The sequence below is a fragment of the Mus musculus genome, chromosome 10 (assembly GCF_000001635.26).
Source record: "Mus musculus strain C57BL/6J chromosome 10, GRCm38.p6 C57BL/6J".
NCBI classification, from domain to species: domain Eukaryota; kingdom Metazoa; phylum Chordata; class Mammalia; order Rodentia; family Muridae; genus Mus; species Mus musculus.
The window spans coordinates 117628504-117649038 of record NC_000076.6 but is presented as its reverse complement, the minus strand read 5'-3'; the positions used below and the strand labels follow the sequence as shown (position 1 = coordinate 117649038).

The following is a 20535-nucleotide window of genomic DNA, read 5'->3' as shown; positions in this document are numbered from 1 at the left end:
ACAAAAACAAACAAACAAAAAAAACCCAAAAAAACAAAAACAAAAAGAAAAGAAAAGAAAAAAAATCAATAGAACTCATAAGAGACAAAGTAGATTTGACAAAAAAATATTAACATGGGGTGGGTCTGTGTGACATTTGGTACTTTTGCCTTTTTTCCTATAGGGCTAAAAATAAACAAAAGGTTTGAGGAATCATGAAAGAGAAAAGATGGGAGAATATACGTGCCTAGGCCACGTCTGATAATCCAGGACACAGAAAGAACTCTGGAGACTTGACATGAAGAAGTCCAATCACTCGGCAGGTGTGGTGACACATTCCTATAAATCCCAGACTTTGGGGTCAGAGACAAGAGGATCAGGAGCTTGAGACAGCTCCTCAGCCACACAGGAAACTTGAAATCCTGGACTGCATGAGACCATGTGCGATGGTTTGAATATGTTTGAATATGCTTGGCCCAGGGAGTGGCCCTGTTGGAGTAGGTGTGTCACTGTGGGTGTGGGCTTTAATACCCCTGTCCTAGCTGCCTGGAAGCCAGTATCCTGCTAGCAGCCTTCAGATGAAGATGTAGAACTCTCAGTTCCTGCACCATGCCTGCCTGGATGCTGCCATGCTTCCCACCTTGATAATAATGGACTGAACCTCTGAACCTATAAGCCAGCCCCAGTTAAGTGCTGTCCTTAAGAGTTGCCTTGGTCATGGTGTCTGTTTACATTAGTAAAACCCTAACTAAGACACTATGTCTCAAAATAAAGCACATGGCTAAAAAGTGAGTCAAAGATTTTGTAGATACCTCACCAAGAAAATTACGCAAAGGCCAGGTGATTAACATAAGAATTAAGAGAACCCCGTGTCACTAATGGGGCAATCCCAGCCTCTTGGAGACTAAAGTGGGAGGATCTGTTGATCCCAGGAGCTTGAGACTGGTCTGGGCAACATAACACAATCCCTATTTCAAAAAACAAGGCACAACAAAATACAAATAATAACAACAGGAACAGTAAAAAGGAGTTGGCTAAGTATAGGTGCTGGCCAGCTCTGTCATGACCTCCCACATCTCCCTCCAAATGTAGCTTCTGATGAGGGGAAAATGTAAGTGCTGCCTACTCTCTGGTTGATACTTTCACTCTCGTGTGTGACAGGGCTTCGTGTTACCACCCGAGATAGTCACCTTTCTCAGGACAAAGAACTCGAGTCTTTGGAAACAAAGTATGAACTTCATCACTTTCCCTGTCCCACAGAAGCAAAGACTGCTGCGCCGGTGACACCAGGCTCAACACAAAGCCACTGCTTTCTAGAGAGTCTGAGTCTAGTTTCTTTTGTGTCTGTAAGAGCTTGGAAATCTTGCTTACATCTGTAATAAAGTTCCCTAAGCATCCTGGACAAAACTCAAACTTACTTTGGTAGTGACCGATCAGACTGTAACTTCAGTGACACCAGCGTCAACCTGCAATTGCGGCTTTTGCTCTGTATGTTTAACGGAGCAAGGCCGCATGCTAAGGCCAAGTTGAACCATCGGCAGGAAGACCCAAGGTGGCATGGGCCACCCCCACAGAGGTTTTAAGGTCAGAAAATCTGCCACGCCCATCTCGGTAGCTTCATCGTGTGATTAGTTGTATCTCAGATCGGCTTCTGCCTTACAATGTGTTGAGAAACGCCATCTCAGGAGGGAGATGCAGGCAGGCGGTGGCTGTCAGCCAGCTGAACGCTCCCGCCCACTCAAGCATATCTTATTTCCATCTGAGCTTGTACTCATTTAATTAACAATTCACACCCGAAGGACAGAAGGCGGCTTGGTCCTGCGGCACACTGCTCACTGGCAGGCTATGCTCAAGAAAGAATGGGCCACGAGCCAGACGTATGGCCCACTATTGACTAAGTCAATGGTCTAAGTCAGGCCTCTGGGATGATAAAGAAACTGTGGTAGTGAGTCCCCCAAATCATAAGGAGCCATTTCAGACACACTCTTCACTTGATCTTAGCCAAAAGGCTGAGAAGCGATTCCAGACACACTCTTAACCATGTTAGATTCTTTAATCATGGGCTAAGGGAGTCCTGGTTTATGTCAAACTCATTGGCATAATCAGAACTTTTATTATTGTGGTACAAAGTCTCACTATGCAGCCACAGACTCATGGTGTAGACCAGGCTGGTCTTGAACTCATGATTTTTCTGACTCTGCCTCCTGCAATCACAGGTCTGTGCCACCATGCCTGGTTCAGTCACAACTTTGTACTGTCCCTTGCAGTCCTTGGTGACCAGCCTTTATCCCTTCACAGTGACTCTTGGCCTCAGTGAAGTAGAAGAGATCTGTGGACCTGGGTCACAATCAGGCTGTCTTCGTCGCCTTACCAAACCATTCAACCAAATGGTGGCCTGCAAGGATGGGGCAGATTCTTGGGCAGGGGCAGGCAGGAGGATGGGTTAAGGTTTTCTCGTGGCTCTCCAGGCTAGCAGTGGTCCCCAACTGCATTCCTAATAGAGCAATGCCTGGTGTGATGGTTTGTATATGCTCGGCCCAGGGAATAGCACTATTAGGAGGTGTGGCCTTGTTGGAGTAGGTGTGTCACTGTGGGTGTGGGCTTTAAGACCCTCATTCTAGCTGCCTGGAAGTCAGTATTCTCCTAGCAGCCTTCAGGTGAAGATGTAGAACTCTCAGCTCCTCTTGCACTATGCCTGCCTGGATGCTGCCATGTTCTCGCCTTGATGATACTGGACTGAACCTCTGAACCTGTAAGCCAGCCCCAAGTAAATGTTGTCCTTATAAGATTTGCCTTGGTCATGGTGTCTGTTCACAGCAGTCAAACCCTAACTGAGATACATGGAGACACACCCAAGCATCATGCAGAAAGAGACCAGCTCTAAAAAAACAGAGATAAGGTATTATTCAAGCCACCATCCATCCAACATGCATCTAAGTGGGCATGAAGAGCCACGAAGAGGCCCAGAGGGAAGACTGGGAAGCAGCCCAACCAAAGCTTTTGCACTTACGTGGAATGTGAGGGAGGCAAGTGGATGAAGACTAATGTGATAGCTGTACACGCGTGCTTCCCTCTAACAGAGACACAATCCGAGAGAATTGTCAGACCTGGCTTGTGTTTGAAAGATGGGGAGGTCTTAAAACATCTCTCATGGGTTGGCATGAAGAGGAGTCCAAGAAATCTGCTTGCAGGCATTTTTATGTAGGGCTTCTGCACTGTTGTGCAATTACCTTTCAAATCATGAGTGAAATGATACATGAACAGATATTCTGTAACGTGGGTTCAGTCTTTCTTAGAGGGTTCTCTGCTTACAAGGCCCTGTGTCTAGTCGGGGCAAGCAGCTGGGTGGTAGTTTCAGTCAGCAGCAGCTGTGTGGGTTAATTGATTTTATTAAGTCGGTGGGGGAGGAGGGTATGCTGGAGGTACTTGAGGCGAATGGGAATGATCGTATTTCATGTTTGAAATTCTCTAGGAATAAATTTTAAAAACTGAAAATTCAAATTATATCCCGGAGAAACGAAATTTCTAATCTACCTTTGAGAGGCAGATTTTTTTTGGGGGGAGGGGGTTTGAGACAGGGTTTCTTTGTATAGCCCTGGCTGTCCTGGAACTCACTCTGTAGACCAGGCTGGCCTCGAACTCAGAAATCCGCCTGCCTCTGCCTCCCAAGTGCTGGGATTAAAGGCGTGCGCCACCACGTCTGGCTTGAGAGGCAGAATTAGTGTAGCACGCCAAGATCCGAAAATTTACATTTTTTTGCCTACTTAATGTATACAAGCGTCCATTTTAAGAAAATAAATTTAACTTGCATGTTAAGAAAAAGAGGTTGACAGAGCTAACGTTCCAAAGGCTCTTAGCGCAGGGCCTGGTACACGCAGCGCTGAGCAAATGTGTTGGTTGTATAGCTTGGCCGGGGCCTCCAAACTCAGTGTCACAGACACTGAGGGTCACAGCGTCCAATGTCAGAGGAAGAAAGGAAGGGTGGCTTGGGCAAATGAGAGTCGGACTCAGCCACCTTTAGAGCATCACCCACCCAGCTCCTGTCTGCTTGTTACTCATGCTTCTGCTACAGGACACGATCTTTCTAGAATCTAAAGAAAATATCAGCTAACACGTTTAAAGACTCTCACAGGTCTTGCCTTTTCCAGGCAGAACGAATGGAAGCAGACAGAGTTAACCCAGGCTGGGATATTTTTTCGAATAGGGTATTAACTCAAGTTCACCTTTGTCCAGGTGATGGACTGAAAGCCTGGAGCCATTACAACCTCAATCTACTGCTTAGACCACAGCCTCATACCCCACCCTTCCCCCTCTTCTCCTCCCAGACAGCATGCCTTATCCTTTCTCTCTCCTAAACACCATTCCTTGCATTTCTTTTCAAACTCCTCATGGTTCTTTCTGCGTATGAAAGTCACAGATACTTGAGAGTGTGAGCATTCATATAAGCATATGCTATGGGATGTGAAATCTGCTGACACGCCACGCTAAGAGATTCCTGATGGACTTAGGCAGTAAAACGAAGCTATAAAAAACACCGGACTATGTTTATGACCTGGGGGTGAAGGTGACTTTTTAAAAACCGATACACGGAATGTAATAGCTTACAGAAAAAGCCTGCTGAACGGGAACTTCGGCAAATCAGAAAGCCTACACAGGGCAAAAAATAGTACAAAACAAAATCCACTAGACAAGCCACAGAATAGATGAAAATATCTGCTGCATTTGTTACAGAGGGCGGAAGAAAGCCTACAGGTTAGTACACAAATGAGGGAAATCACAAGAAAATGGACACAGGCAACAGACTGAAGGTTGGGGCCTCAAGGGTAGTAACTGCGCATGTCCTGTTGCTGGATAATGAGAAAACTCACCCACTCTCAATTTCAGTCATAAAAACGGCATTTAGAAGTGGAGGGATTTTTATTCCTAAAATGGGGAAAGGTTCAAGTGTTAGTTAGGATGTGGGACAAATGTACATCTCACGTGGTGCTCAGAGCACAAGCGCATGTCTTTACATCAAGAATCTACCATGTGAGTGTACAATGCATGCGCGGGGTTCTGATTTAGAGATGCCCACCTGGGACATTAAAGAGCACCCGTGCTTGTCCAAAGGTCCCCATCACAGCATCCATCTGAAATATCTAAGAGCTGTAAACAACCTGAATGCTCAGCACTGTGGCATAGTTAAATAGATCATGATAGAAATCACAGAGCTGAGTAATTACAGAGCAGTTTAGAATAATGAGATTGGTTATCTGCCGACCAACATCAGGGGAAGGGGCGGGCTTCACAGTGGTTATTGTTAGGAGCCCCACAAGAACACCAAGCTGTACTACCATAACACGTAACAGAGGACCAAGGTCAGACACATGCAGGATACCTGATCTCTGTGAGCAACGTTGTTAGTTGATTCTGTGGGCCAAGTCCTTGTGGTGTCCTTGACCCCTCTAAGCCTCAGTCTTTGGTCAGCAAGAGGTTATCTTACATTTTTCTCTTAACCTGCTCTTGTCCCCACCTTCAGTACACAGGGCAAAGCTTTCTCCCTCCAGCTAACGCCACCCCCCACAGTGATGAGAACGTAGCTACTTGTGTGAACGGAAACCCCCTTTCCAGGATGCAGAGGGGCTCCTACACGCCAGCACTGCACTAGTATCGACTCCCAAATTGGGAAGGTGTTGTAGCCTCTGTCCTGTCTATCAGATGGCTTTTGACTTGAGCACCAGCCTTGCCCCAGGGGACCAGAATTCCTAGTATCTGGATGCCACTGGTTCCTGGTGGCTCTCACTCCCTTCCCTATTCCACCTTGTCCCTCCCCGTGACTTGTCTACACCAGAAGCTCAGTTGAGAGAAGAGGCCCCTGAGCGCAGGCAGCTAGAGAGAGGGGGTTAAGTGGGTGAGCACAGGATCTTTGGCCTAACGATCCCAGGTGATCTCTCAAGTCATGTTATTTGGCTAGGTATAAGGCTACATTCAGTATTTTCAACCCTCTTGTTTTGACCAAGTCTGGGGGCTCCGGACCTTGTTAAGTGTCACAGGTACACCGGGCATGGTGGCGAACGCCTTTAATCCCAACACTCGGGAGGCAGAGGCAGGCGGATTTCTGAGTTCGAGGCCAGCCTGGTCTACAAAGTGAGTTCCAGGACAGTGACAGCCAAGAGCTACACAGAGAAACCCTGTCTCGAAAAATAAAAAAAAAAAAAAAGAAAAAAAAAAGTGTCACAGGTACTTGTCTCAGCTAGAATGCTACGTCTCGAAGCACAGGGACTCATATCACTTGGGCACCCTCCAGAGTGTTCCCACTCAGTAACTTGTTGATAGGATAGTACAGGACCAGTTTGCTCCTGATGGCAAAGATGCCAAGTCAATGTAGTATTTTTTCAAGATACTCAGCGCAGGAGTGGAGCCAATATCTCAGTAAGGTCTCAGGTGGAAACCCAAGGTAGACAGATTAAGATGAGCTAATCTGGCTCTGGGAGAGGGTCCCTACGGGCTCCTGTCTCCTCACCTAGGAAGGGAGCCCAGCTCACCTCAATGGAAGCCTCCAGGTCCTAAAGACCTATTTGAAAACTGGATCTGGGGCTCTAAATCCCGACATGACTCCTATCTTTACCCTAACTCACTTTCCCTTAGCCTCAGTTTCTCGTCTGGAAAATGGGCATGGCAGTATCTCATTCGCAAGAGTGAGGATTTAAGTTCTCGTACACACTCAGCATTTAGCAAAGCAGGCCAGTCTCATTACTAACCATCACATATCCATTTTATTCCTACGGACGTCATTTCCCAAGGGCAAAGAATGGAATGTCCGACGGAAGCAGTTCCCTGGGGACCACGAATTCCTCCAATTTTAGCGAGGAGTCAAGTCTTTTCCGTACCTAACCGCCGTTCTTTGGACATTTTGTTTTTCAAAAAATAAAGGGCACAATGACAAAAACATCCCTAACTGTATTTTCTAGTCAAAGCGGATTAAGATTCTGTGGACGCTAAGATGCCCTGGGCTAAATCCTCCTCCTGGACAGTTCACAGAAGGGCAGCCTCGTCTCTGGCACTCAAGGTGGGAACTGCCTCTTGTATTGCTGGTCAGACCTCAGTCTCGGCACTGGCACCAACCAGCTATGTAAGCAAGCGAGGTTTCCAGTCTCCGTCACGTGGGATTCCTCCTGCGTCACGTGGGATTCCTCTACCCCTGCAGGTCTGCCTAGGGGCTGGGGTTCTGCTATCCTCTCCCCCGGCAGGTCTGCCCAGGGGCTGGGGCTCTGGGAATCCGCTTGCCTGAGAAGCTTTTCTGACCTTTACCGAGCACCCCAGGGGCCAGAGCTGGGATCACAGTCCAGCAACAAGGCTTTCCTACCACTGCAGCAGGAATTCAGCGCCCTCGGCTGTAGTTCTGAAAGGAAGCTCGGGTTTTGTTCTTTATATCCGCCTGGAAAGGTTCTGCAAGATAGCAGGGGCCCAATGAACAACTATGGATTAAACGGGTTCATAAGTGAATTGCCAAAATGCATTTTGGCTAATGAACCAAACCTGTTGGTAACTAAGATCTAATCTGGTAGAAAATGAATACACACACACACACACACACACACACACACACACACACACACCACACACACATAGACACACACACATTCTTTTTTGGTGGGGAGGGGTTGAGACAGGGTTTGTCTGTGTGGCCCTGGCTGTCCTGGAACTCACTCTGTAGACCAGGCTGTCCTCGAACTCAGAAATCTGTTTGCCTCTGCCCCTGAAGTGCTGGGACTAAAGGCGTGCGCCACCACTGTCCAGCATATATATTATTCTTATAAAGGGTCAACAAACAAATTGAGTTTGATCCACACGGTGGAAAGAAGCAATCCTGAAAAGCTGACCCCGACCTCCACACTAAGACTAGCACACATAGAGTGGGGAGATAAAATTAATTCTAGAAAATAACCTTTTACATTATAAAATTGCTAAAAATTTGTTTTTCCGATCGAAGAAATGCACCGGTCACCTTCCCCTCAGGCATAAAGCCCAGATGGTCGTGTCTCCTTTGGATGAACCAAGGATGGCTGACACAGCACGGTTAAGACCCTCAGTCCACACGCCTTCCGGTCTCCCCTTGGCCACAGCGAGCTTCTTTTGTTCCTCCAGGTTGATGGCTCCTTCAGCCCCAGGCCCACGGTCTGCCCTGCCTTTCCTGTTGCTCCTGGCTGACCATCCTTTTCTTTCCCGTTACCCTCTGCTGCCCCCACAGAACTAATCATATCTGTTTACTAGTTGTCTTGCTTTTCTCCTGTTCTTCCAATCCTTTCAGGGCAGGGGTTGTGTCTAATGTCTTTACCTCTATATTTCTAGGCTCTGAATTTTAGGTACTGAACTGCTAAAAGCAACCCAGTCTGTAAACAGAAAAATGGAATTTTAGTAACTACAGTTTGGGTTATATGACTTAAGTTTATGGCTCTCAGTTTTGACTCCCAGCAACATTTAATATTAACCATGACCTTGAGAGGAAATGGTTGTCACCGTCAAGTCTGCCTTTCTTGGTTCTTGCTTATCTTTGGGAACACCTGCAGTCCTGTCAATGACCCTGAACCAAAAGGAACACTGCAGTCCTGAACTGTGTGCTAGTTTCATTCTTTCTGTGTCCTGAACCCACCCCAAGGCAGTGGGTCAGGATAAGAGCGTGGTTTACAATGATGGAGTGCATAGCTGGTACTACACTCCTGCGGACAGTCAAACTGAACTGTGAACTCCGCGGCTTCTTCGTTGGGCTTCCCTGAATGGAGGGATTGTTCACGTGTCTCTGTGGTTTACAGCTGGTTGGGAACAAGTCCCTGAGGGGGGCAGAACCTGTGCTCACTCTCTTGCCACCATAGCCTGAGCCTGCTGCTTCTGCGCCGGGCCCTTGCTGCACGCTCAGCCTCGGGGAGGAGCTTAGTTTGACTTAACACAGTCCTTCCAGAAAATCCCCGGTGGAAGTCCCGTGACCCTGGGTACCTCCTGCGTCCTGTTTAAAAATCCCTGGTGGTGGCAGTCACGTGACCTTGGGTGCCTCCACCGTCCTGTGGCACGACTCTTAGGGTCCGTTCCCTTCCCCCCTCCCCGCCCCCCACGGTCTCCATCCTGATTTCATTTCCCCTCCTTTGCTGGCTCCTGGCTCTACCAGACTATAAGCGTTGGGCTAGCCTTCAGCTCTGTTCTAGCCTTTTCTCGGTCCTCAGTCTCTTGTAGGGTAGTTTCGCTCTTCTCAGGGCTGCTGATATCGGCAGTAGATGATCACCGAGTTCATTTTCACAGCCAAACTTCTCCTGAGTGCCATTTACATAAACCCCCTCCGAAGCCCAGCTGAAGATCTGCTGAGGACTTGAAGATTAAGTAAGCTGTTTAAATCAGAGGCTTGTTTTGTTTGGGCTTGAGGTAGGGACTCACCATGTAGCCCAGGCTGGCCTGGAACTCACTATGTGGATGGAGCCTGCTTTGAATTCACAGAGATGCTCCTGGCTCTGCCTCCCAAGTGCTGCTGGGAGTAAAGGCGTGTGTCACCATGCCCGGCCTTTGTGTCTGAGCTCCTGAAATCACCCCAGAACTGGTCTCTACTAGTTTTCTCTGTCTTAATAGATAACATGAATGCTCTGAGCTGCCAAAGCACGTAGCCTCAGGGTTAAAGCATTTGCTCCAGGGTCATCTTTCATTTTTCTCTCTTCCTCACATTTCCAGTCCTTCTGGTAGCACATGCCACTGGTTCTGTTTCAAGAACAAATCTCCAAAGCCCGGCGTGGTGGCGCACACCTTTAATCCCAGCACTCGGGAGGCAGAGGCAGGCGAATTTCTGAGTTCAAGGCCAGCCTGGTCTACAGAGTGAGTTCCAGGACAGCCAGGGCTATACAGAAAAACCCTGTTGTGGAAAAAAAAAATCTCACTATGGGTGTGCTGAGATCACAGGAGCACTCCTGGCTTTGGTGCGTTCTACGAAGTCCTCCGACTTTCACAGCAATCACTTTACAAACAGAGAGCTTCCTAGCCCTGACGAGCAACCTTTATGAGCAACCCTTATGTTCCTTTTTGTTGGCTTCCCCCTGTTAGCAAGTGTGAGATAGCCAGGCAGACTCTATCCAACCATTCTTAATTTATTATGGGCCTGCACAGAGAGGACTGGCCCTTGCTTTCCATCAAGAATCAATTGGCCAGGGGTTGGAGGGATGGCTCAGCAATTAAGAGCACCGACTGCTCTTCCAGAGGTTCTGAGTTCAATTCCCAGCAACCACATGGTGGCTCACAACCATCTGTAATGGGGTCAGGTGTCCTCTTCTGGTGTGTCTGAAGAGAGCAATGGTGCTGTACTCATATGCATAAAATAAATAAATTCAAAAAAAAAAAAGAATCAATTGGCCACGGGGCTTTCTACATAAGAGACCTGGAAGTCTCTGCAAATGCTGTGTTGTGCTAGGACATCTCACCACTGCCTGAAAACCTTTACAAGTAAGATTTGCTATGCGACTGGAGTGAATGAGGCATTTCCTAATTTCCTTTCTGTTTCTCACAAGTTGGAGGCAACTGTGCAGACCTGTAAATTATCATTATTACACTTGACTCCAAAGGAGCGAGAGGAAAAAGAAAGGAATTGCCCTCAACTGAACAAGCCCTTTGTGAAATCTGACTCTGTCTTCAGTGTTATCAGCAAGGTGGAAATGAATCTTCCTTTGGAATACAGGAAAGCTCTGCGACACAGCCACACAACACACATGTATCTGTACATCCCACGCGACAATGCCCACATTCTCACAAAAGTCAGTGTCTCCCACTGAAAAGGACTTTTAAAATAGTCATCCTCTCCTAACGCCCTTCTGGTCAGTGTGTGTGGGAGAATTAGGGGCAAAAGAGGGAACAAAACCACCCTAGTATTGTTCTGAATACCAACTGGTGAATAATTCAATTACATTGTTTACAGTCCAAAAGATGCTAAGAGTCCTTTGGCTTCCTTCAGGGCCTTCTGAGCTAAGATGTGACTATGGTACTCAGTTCCCCACAAATTATATTACTGAAACTGTCCTGCAGGAGCAATGGTGTTCTAAGACACCTGGGCCCCTCCCTTTGGCTATCAGACTGTTGAAACAAAGAACCCCAAGGAATTGGAATTTCTGTAAAGAACCTAATGATGGTTAAGGGGGTTGGGGGAGAGGTAAGGCTGACGCTGGTGCCAGCTAGAGGAAACGAAGCTTGTCTCCAGGAAAGAGAGCTCGCAGCCCTCTGCATCCCAGAGTTCTTCCCTTGGCTCTGTCCTCCCCCCACCCCCACCTTTGCTGAGTTCTGTAATTTGAACGTCTTCTTTTCTATGCTGGTGTATAACACATATGTTTTCATAACACATTTTTGTGCATAGTTTCAAGAGAACCAATCTAACATTCAAACTGCACTAAAAGGAGAAATAAAGACTATATAAAATATGATGCCAAATTATAAAAAGCTCTCGAGATGACTCTGCCAAAGGCGAAGAGAAAGTCAGTCACGGACTGGGAGGATGTGAAAATCTCTCTCGATTAAGCCAAGAGCAAAAAACAATGTAAGTTGCTGTCAGTTTATCTACAGCCGAGTTCCTGAAAAGTTCAGTATGGGTTAAAACTGTGAGGGGAGGTTTTGTACATCAAACCTTGTTTCGGGTTTAGACACTTGATAGGCCTCTCATCTATGGAAGTAGTTAACAACTGAATGGATCAATCTTTCCCCATGTGTGACTGTTCCATGCTTCACCCGCCTCCCACAGTCCTGAGCTGAGATCCAAATCTTCCCTTCATTTTCCCCAAACATCCTCCAGGGGGTGGTGCTGTCCTCAGTGAGAATCCTCTTTAGCTCAAGGTCTCACGCTCAAGATGGCAGTCCCCAGACTGTGTGCTGGTCACAGTCACCCTCTTCCCTTTGCTTCATAATCCAAGAACGTGAGCATCTGAGCAAGGAGAGTGAGCAAGGAGAGTGAGCAAGGAGAGTGAGCAAGGAGAGTGAGCAAGGAGAGTGAGCAAGGAGAGTGAGCAAGGAGAGTGAACAAGGAGAGTGAGCAAGGAGAGTGAGCAAAGAGAGTGAGCAAGGAGAGTGAACAAGGAGAGTGAGCAAGGAGAGTGAGCAAGGAGAGTGAGCAAGGAGAGTGAGCAAGGAGAGTGAACAAGGAGAGTGAGCAAGGAGAGTGAACAAGGAGAGTGAGCAAGGAGAGTGAGCAAGGAGAGTGAACAAGGAGAGTGAGCAAGGAGAGTGAGCAAGGAGAGTGAGCAAGGAGAGTGAGCAAGGAGAGTGAGCAAGGAGAGTGAACAAGGAGAGTGAGCAAGGAGAGTGAGCAAGGAGAGTGAGCAAGGAGAGTGAGCAAGGAGAGTTAACAAGGAGAGTGAGCAAGGAGAGTGAGCAAGGAGAGTGAGCAAGGAGAGTGAGCAAGGAGAGTGAACAAGGAGAGTGAGCAAGGAGAGTGAGCAAGGAGAGTGAGCAAGGAGAGTGAGCAAGGAGAGTGAGCAAGGAGAGTGAGCAAGGAGAGTGAGCAAGGAGAGTGAGCAAGGAGAGTGAGCCAGCTGTACCAAAAGAGGGGATTCAAGGTACGTGGATGAAGCCATGGACACCAGAAAGGGACCAAAGAATTCTACTGGGGCTCATGCCACACATGAAGGATGTTTTATACCCTTGTCAACCCTTCAAACCACAGGATTCAGGGGTAAAGGGGACAAGTGGAAGAGCAGGGTAGGGCCAAGACCAGAAGAGGAGAGCTGGGAAAACCTTACTAGCAAAAAGGCTGCCGCATCAGACCTTGGCCCAAGGTAGGGTTTGATTGTTTGTAGTCAAGCCTCTGTTACAAAAATGGAAAACTTATTTAATCCCAATTCTTATTTGAAAAGGATTTAGAGAGAGAGAGAGAGAGAGAGAGAGAGAGAGAGAGAGTGTGTGTTGTGTTGTGTAGGTACCCTCAGAAGCCAGAAGAGGGCATCATACCCTCTAGAGTTGGAGTTACAGGCCATTGTGAACCACCTTATAGGTACTGGGAACTGGGGTCTGATCCTCTGGAAGGGCAACAAAGCCATTTTCCCAGCTCCATTTCTTTATACATAAATCAACGTGGAGATTGCATGCCAAGTGTTGTATGCTGTTGTTAGAATGATTAGGCCTTTTCCTGTCTCCTTCTGTCTCTGTCTGTCTGTCTGTCTGTCTGTCTCACACACACACACACACACACACACACACACACACACACACACACACACTCTGGCAGGTAGACATGAAAGTTATTTAATGTTGGCTCTCATAATTACTTTTTAAAGTCTCAGAAGTATTTCTGTCTAGAGTATTTGCGCCTTTAATCCCAGCACTCGGGAGGCAGAGGCAGGCGGATTTCTGAGTTCGAGGCCAGTCAGTTCACTCGCCTCCCACAGTCCTGAGCTGAGATCCAAATCTTCCCTTCATTTTCCCCAAACAACCTCCAAGGGGTGATGCTGTCCTCAGTGAGAATCCTCTTTAGCTCAAGGTCTCACACTCAAAGATGGCAGTCCCCAGACTGTGTGCTGGTCAGTCACCTGGTCTACAGAGTGAGTTCCAGGACAGCCAGGGCTACACAGAGAAACCCTGTCTCAAAAAACCAAAAAGATCCTGGCTATAAATGAAGCAAGATAAGATGCTACTTTACTCTTTGGGTAGCCTCTGTCCCAATTCCCACTTAAAATATTATACTAAAAAGCCAAAGGATGTATAACACATTTTCTTACATTTGAAAAATGCATATTTTCAAGGTCCACAAATAGTTTCAGAACAAGGTTTTGTTAGATTTCTTAAAGGGAAATGCCTACTCAGTTTAGCTGATTTTAAATCACACACATGGACAGTGAGAGTCCAAATTCCAAGGTTTCAGGGTTTGTTCTGAGATTCGGTCCTGGATCTGTCGATATTTCCATCACTTTGTACAGGAGCTCAAGCAAATTGGTTTTTGGAAGCATGTTTGGAAAATGAGCAGAATGTGAAGAAAAACATCAGTTGCGCTCAAATCTTTCATACATGGCTCACACCTCCCTCCCAACACTCCAGGAGAAACCACTAGCTTAAACCTGTACAGTCAAGGGCAGGAGAGTGTGAGAGAGTGTTGTGAGCTCACTCTCTGCCCTGTGGGAGCAAGAATCTAAGCCAATTCTGGGGAGATTTCTGGACACCTGAGAAGGCACGCAGGCTCCAGCCGACCTGTGGAAGTTAAGTTCCTGGAGAAACAAACAAGAGAAATAAATTCTTCCTTATGCTTCAACCACAACGAAACACTGTCTCAAAACAAAACAACGAAAAGCTACTGTGATGATATCATAAGCAGTATTTTAGAGTTTCTCCCCTTAATATACATTTTTTGAGAAATTATAAGCCAATAATAGATCAAATTTTTTTATTACTTTTAAAACTTGTGTACAATCCACGCATGCCACAGTACATAAGTGGAAATCAAAAGACAACTTATAGAGGTGGTTTCTTTCCTTCCACCACATGAGTCCCAGGAATCAAACTGTCGGGTCAGGCTTGGCAGTAAGCACAGTTACTGGTCAAGCCATCTCACGGGCCCAATTTTAAATTATCTTTAAAAGGCTGTGTGCGGTGCCTTGCAAATGTAACCCCGTCTGTGTAGGCAGAGACAGGAGGGTCCCTGGGCTCATTGCCAGGTAGTCTTGCCAAATAATGGCGAGCTCCAACTTCAGTGAAAGACTCTGTCTCAAACATAAGGTGGAAAGCAATAGAGGAAGACACTCTGTTCACCTCTGGCCTCTGTATGCACTCACACATGCGCGTGTGTACACATGATTCAAACTCAAGTTTGCTACTCTTCCAAACACATCCCTCCCTTCTCTTTAGAGAAGCATTTTGCCACAGCTGGCAATGGTCAGAGGGTATTGAGTTTATTTGTAAATCTTTTCTGTTATGTGCAGTGCTGTGGTGAACATCCTCACAGCTAAGACAGCAATGTCTGAGCACAGGCTTCGGAACCACGGTGCCCAAGTTTGACTTCTAGATCCTCAGCTTTGTAACTACACTCACAACTCCATCACTGTGACAGCTGAGGTAGGACCACGAGATTAGGCAAGCCTGTATACTCTATAGTAAGTTCAAGGCCAACCTGAGTTACTTTTAAAACCCTGTTTTACTGGGTGGTAGTGGTGGTACACATCTTTAATCCTAGCTAGCACACAAGAGGCAGAGGCAGGCAGATCGCTGTGAGTTTAAAGTCAGTCTGGTCTACAGAGTGAGTTCTAGCCCACCCAAGGCTACAGAGAAACACTGTCTCAAAACAAAACAAACAATCAAAAACCCTGTTTTAAAATGGGTGTGGTGGTGGTGGCACATGCTTTTAATTCCAGAACTTGGGAGGCAGAGGCAGGAGAATCTCTGTGAGTTCAAGGCCAGCCTGACACAGTGAGTTCTGTTCCAGGACAGCAAGGGCTACCCAGGACAGACAGTGAGACCCTGTCTCAAAATAACAAACAAAACAAGCAAGGGGCTGTAAAGATGGCTCAGCGGTTAAGAGTGCCAACTGCTCTTCCGAAGGGCGAAGGATGTGAATTCAAATCCCAGCAACCACATGATGGCTCACAACCACCTGTAATGAGATCTGATGCCCTCTTCTGGGGTGTCTGAAGACAGCTACAGTGAGCAAGCAGGGCCGGAGCAAGAAAAACTGTCTGAAGACAGTTACAGTATACTTATGTATAATAAAGAAATAACTCATTAAAAAAAAAACGAATGGAAAATAAACAAAACAAAACAACAAACTCCAGAGCCAAAACCCTATTTCAGGAAACCAAAACCAAACCAAAACAAAACACCCTCCTACAAAAAGAAAAAAAAAAAACAACCCACCAAGCAATAGTCCTAAACTGGTTTAGTGAGATGCAGATGGCCAAGCCTGAGAAATTAGTAATAAATACATTTGTATCTGAAGGAGGATACCTGATAGCAAGGGACAGATGAGATATGTCTGTTTGCTCAACAAATTATGCAATTCATGAACACACACACACACATACACACACATACACACACATATACACATACACACACACATACACACACACACATATACACGCATACACGTACACACACATACACACACATACACACACATACACACACACATACATACACACACACATACACACACATACATACACACACACACACACACACACACACACACACACACACACACACACATACACACACACCACTGACAGTGAATATTGTGCCCTGGTCCACTTGGTACTGCTTTTCTCGTTTTTCACCTAAGATTTTTCTACACCATGTCAACAAGTTTTAAGGATGCCTTCAAAACCTAGAGTCAAATATGGCTCATCTACTATGTCTAAATCTAGGTTAAAAGTAAATTTGTGCTCAAATGTGTAGGTTTCAATTTTTTTTTTAAGTAAAAGTTCAGGGCTGGAAAGACAGCTCACTGGTTAAGAGCACTGGCTGCTTCTCTAGAGGACCCACATCAAGTTCCCAGCACCCACGCGGAAGCTGCTATTGTTGGAACCTCAGTTCCAGGGAGATATGATGCCCTCTTTGGATTCTGTAGACAAAGCATGCATGTACACTAATGCATGTATGTAAGATATGTATCGATGGATTTATATCATCATTTATAACAGAATCAGAAAGTATTCCAACGTCCCAACATGGGGAATGACTAACAAAACACACATAATCAGAGTCTAAAACCAAGAGAATTCATCAGCTGTCTGAAATCATATTTCCTAAAAATAAATATTAAAGTAGTGTGCAGTGGGGAAGGAAGTAAAATTCATAACTGCAGTAATGGAAACATGACAGAGACTCACAAAACCCAAGGTGCACTGGTGCGCTTGCCCAATTAGCCATTATTTCCTCGTCCGGGTGAGGCTGCCCATATTAATAGCGGTAAAAAGTAAATAAAGACAACCAGGGTAAACCCCATGTGCTAAGTACACATACCTCACACCGGAGGGCAAATGTCCGGGAAAGAGCGCCATCAAGAATCACCACACCTCAGTGATCACACTAAAATTCAGGGACACCTTGGCAACCGGGTGTCAATCATAGGTGTACAGTTTGACCTACCCTGGAACCTAACGGTAGATTTGGGATTTTTTTCCCCCCTAATCCAAGTAATTACTTAGAGATGCATACACAGCACAAGTATCTGGCTGCTGGTGCCAGCTTTATTTCTTACACCACAGTCCCTTCATCCTTTAACCACTGAAGCGCATACAAGGTTAAAGATAAAGATCAAGTAAGTCTACTGGCTTCCATTCACTCTTCCCGAGGTTTGAGTTCAGGTGAGCAGGCGGCTCGCAGGCGGACAGTCTCATACATCTGTCCTAAGAACCTTGTGTTTGAAAACACAAAAGCACACGAGTCCTGTGGTACTTGGACTAACAGCATCCCATCACCTTGGTAGTTACAAAATGATTGAACAATAACAGCAAGTTAGTTGCGATGTACATTTCTTTTATATTAATTAGTATTCTTAGACCTTCTTTTTCTGTTTGTTTCTTTCGAGACAGGGTTTCTCTGTATAGCCCTGGCTGTCCTGGAACTCACTCTGTAGATCAGGCTGGCCTCGAACTCAGAAATCCCAAGTGTTGGGATTAAAGGCAGGCACCACCACTGCCTGGCTTCTTAGATCCTTTAAATTTGCTCTACTCTAGCCCTTGGATAAATTATTTTAAGAGACTCAATCTAGATGCTGATTCAAGATATAACTTTCCATATAACTAACCTCCATACTTGGGGTTTGTGGTGATCAGAGGATTTCAGATTATTTCCTTTTTTTTTTAAGATTTATTCATTAAATGTATATGAGTACACCATTGCTCTCTTCAGACACACCAGAAGAGGGCGTTGGATCCCATTACAGATGGTTATGAGCCACCATGTGGTTGCTGGGATTTGAACTCAGGACCTTCAGAAGAGCAATCAGTGCTCTTAACCGCTGAGCCATCTCTCCAGCCCTTAGATGATTTCTGACACCAACTCTGGCAATGCTGCTTCAAAATAAAGCTTCTATTACACAGTCAAAGCTGTTTTTATTGCATTTTTAATATTTCTCTGTAATACAAGAACTGAACCATGACATTAACAGTTATGAGAAGTGACTGGTTGCTTAGTAATGTGGTTATGAGACTTCCAGTCGAGTCAAGAGATCAGTGCTAAACTGCAGGTCAGAACTTTTGAACACAACTTCCACAGCTGAGCCAAACTGCATGAACTTCAGGGCTCTTTCATTCCAGGCATTAAGTTTTCTGGTAACCACTTTTGTGAGAATCAGCGTAGTAACAAAAGATTAGGAGATGATGCTAGCTGCTAAATTTATTTGCCCCACCCAAAATGATCAGGTGCAGGTCCTGGCTAAAACTTCACCCTCTATGGCTAGCAGGTTAGGTTAACGATACAATGCGGAACACAAATGAGGTCTTGAGTTTTATCTCCAGGAGCTAGCTAGCTAGATGGATGGATGGATAGAATCGCCATCTAGGTAACTCGACCAAAATTCTTAACTTCTTGGATCCCCATCTACTCTCTCCACTAAGAATATATAGTTTCAAAAGTAAAGCAGACTAAGTGATACATTTGCAAATGCTAAGGAGATCATTCGTTGTGACTTACTACCAAGCAGGTGTATCCTTCAAAAACAGCCTTTAGACATAGACCTACATTTTCTCATAACTTTAAGCTATCGGGTTAATCACATATGTGTAGAACTCGACAAAAGTATGGCACTGTCTAGTTTTAAAATGACCTGAGGAATCCGTAGTTAACAGTCACAATCAGTATGCAAGGAAGCCAACAAAAAGGGAAACTGAGGAAGATGTTTACCCTGAAAAGGAACGAAGATACACCTCTCAGATAATTACTTCCCGATCCCCAACGGCAATAAAACAGAGGACTAAGCGACAATGACTCTCTGTAGAGAAACGACAATATATATATACAGTTCCTCTTACCGCTCTCCTGATGTAACAAAATTGAAAAAACAAAACAAAAATAAAAACAAAAAATCAACCAACAAACAACAACAAACAAAAGCAGGAAACCCCTGACTGGGCAAGGTGTGCTTTACCTGCGTGGAGCGCGTTTGGAGAGCCTCACCAACAGGGGACCAGACGCTGTCGTTCAACTTACTTTTGAACGCGGGTTGAGGGTTAGGGATGTGCGCAGGAAGCCACCTACCTCTCACAGATTTCCCGATGCTGTGCAAGTGCGTGATCGAACTGTAGTTCTGAGCCACGCTCTTTAGGAACGCCTCCATCCCTTCCTGGTGGTGATATCGGAAATCCAGGGCGGCCACCACGGGCAGCAGAAGCCCCAGCCACAGGCGCGCGCGGTCCATGTCCTAGAGATGGAGGAGAAGTGAGCAGCTGGGTCCGCCACGGAGAAGCGCGGGCATCGCCAGCCCCGAGTCCTCTCCGCCCTCGGGGGCACCTGAGCTCTACGCTCCCTCCTCCGAGGAGCCAGGTGAAGGTGTTCCCACCGGAGCCCCGCAGCCCGCCCGAGTCCCCGCAGCAGCACCCTTCCGCAAACCTCACCAGTACCAGGCGCGCGTCTCCGCCCGCCGGCGAGCGCTGGGCGCTCGGGGGAGTTATAGTCCGGACAGAGGGGCGGGCCCCGGGCGACACGCCCACCAACACGCCCGCTCCGCGCCGCTCCCGCCCCGTGGGGCGGGATCTCCGCCCTAGCTCCCAGGACAACGTGCCCTGCAGGGTATTGAGGACAGCGAGCGAGCCTGGTGGGCGGTGGGGCATGACCTGTCGGAGCCCGTGTTGGACGTGGGGCCTGCCCTCCGCCACCGCGGTCCCGGGAACGCTGCGCAGATGGTGCCCACGGTGGGCGGTGGGCGGGCCACCTGGAGTCCAAGCTGGGCCAGGCTTTCAGCCCTGTGCTGCAACTGAGAAAGCCAGGGAGCTTTCAAGAGAGAACATGTGTGTGAGCCTTACGTGTGCCGAGTGTGCGGTACAGGACCATGTCCAACAAAAGTGTCTAGTAGATAGCATTTGACTGAATCAGAGTTGAGTTTGTGACCAACTCGCAGGACAAAAGCAGAGCTGCTGTCGTCGCTGCTCCGTGGTCCTCAGGCCAGTTCCGGTGCTTCTGCCTAAAATTCTGCTTTCTGGGTGGAGGGGGTGACCTGTGTTTGCATTAAAGAGAACACAGATCGTGACTGGTGAGAAGTGGGTTCGTGACAAGGGGCCATCATGTTCTAAAGGGCACCACACGCACAGTCTCTCTGTCCCATGGATTTACATACACTGTTAAAGAAACACCGGCTCCTGCAAGGGTCTGGGGCAAACAAACTCGGAAAACTACCGATTTGTTATAACACATCTTGAACAGATTCTTTTTAAATAGTGACGGCAGGGACCATCCCAAATTGAGGGGATGGAATTTTCTTCCCAGTGTACAGAAGGAGAGGGTTTTTCTTAAAAGGGTCCTTGAGGGTAGGAGAGATCACTGAGAGGATTAAGATTCTTGGGCTGCGAATCTGGCTCCCGGAATTGCAGTCTCAGAAGCCATCTAAAGGTAGAAGGAGAGACCGACTCCACTGAGTTGTTC

The 20535-nt window shown here is 46.7% G+C and overlaps 1 protein-coding gene across 1 annotated transcript in view; it reads right to left on the bottom strand.

The window, feature by feature from the left end:
* Positions 1–19539, bottom strand: part of Cpm (carboxypeptidase M) — a 57853-nt gene extending 38314 nt beyond the window's left edge. Inside the window, exons 1-2 of the mRNA NM_027468.1 lie at positions 19512–19539; positions 19156–19318 (exon numbers count right to left, since the gene is read on the bottom strand). Coding sequence (NP_081744.1) covers positions 19156–19315 — 160 coding nt within the window. The 5' untranslated portion in view covers positions 19316–19318; positions 19512–19539. The remainder of the gene's footprint in view (positions 1–19155; positions 19319–19511) is intronic.
* Positions 19540–20535: the final 996 nt, after the last annotated feature.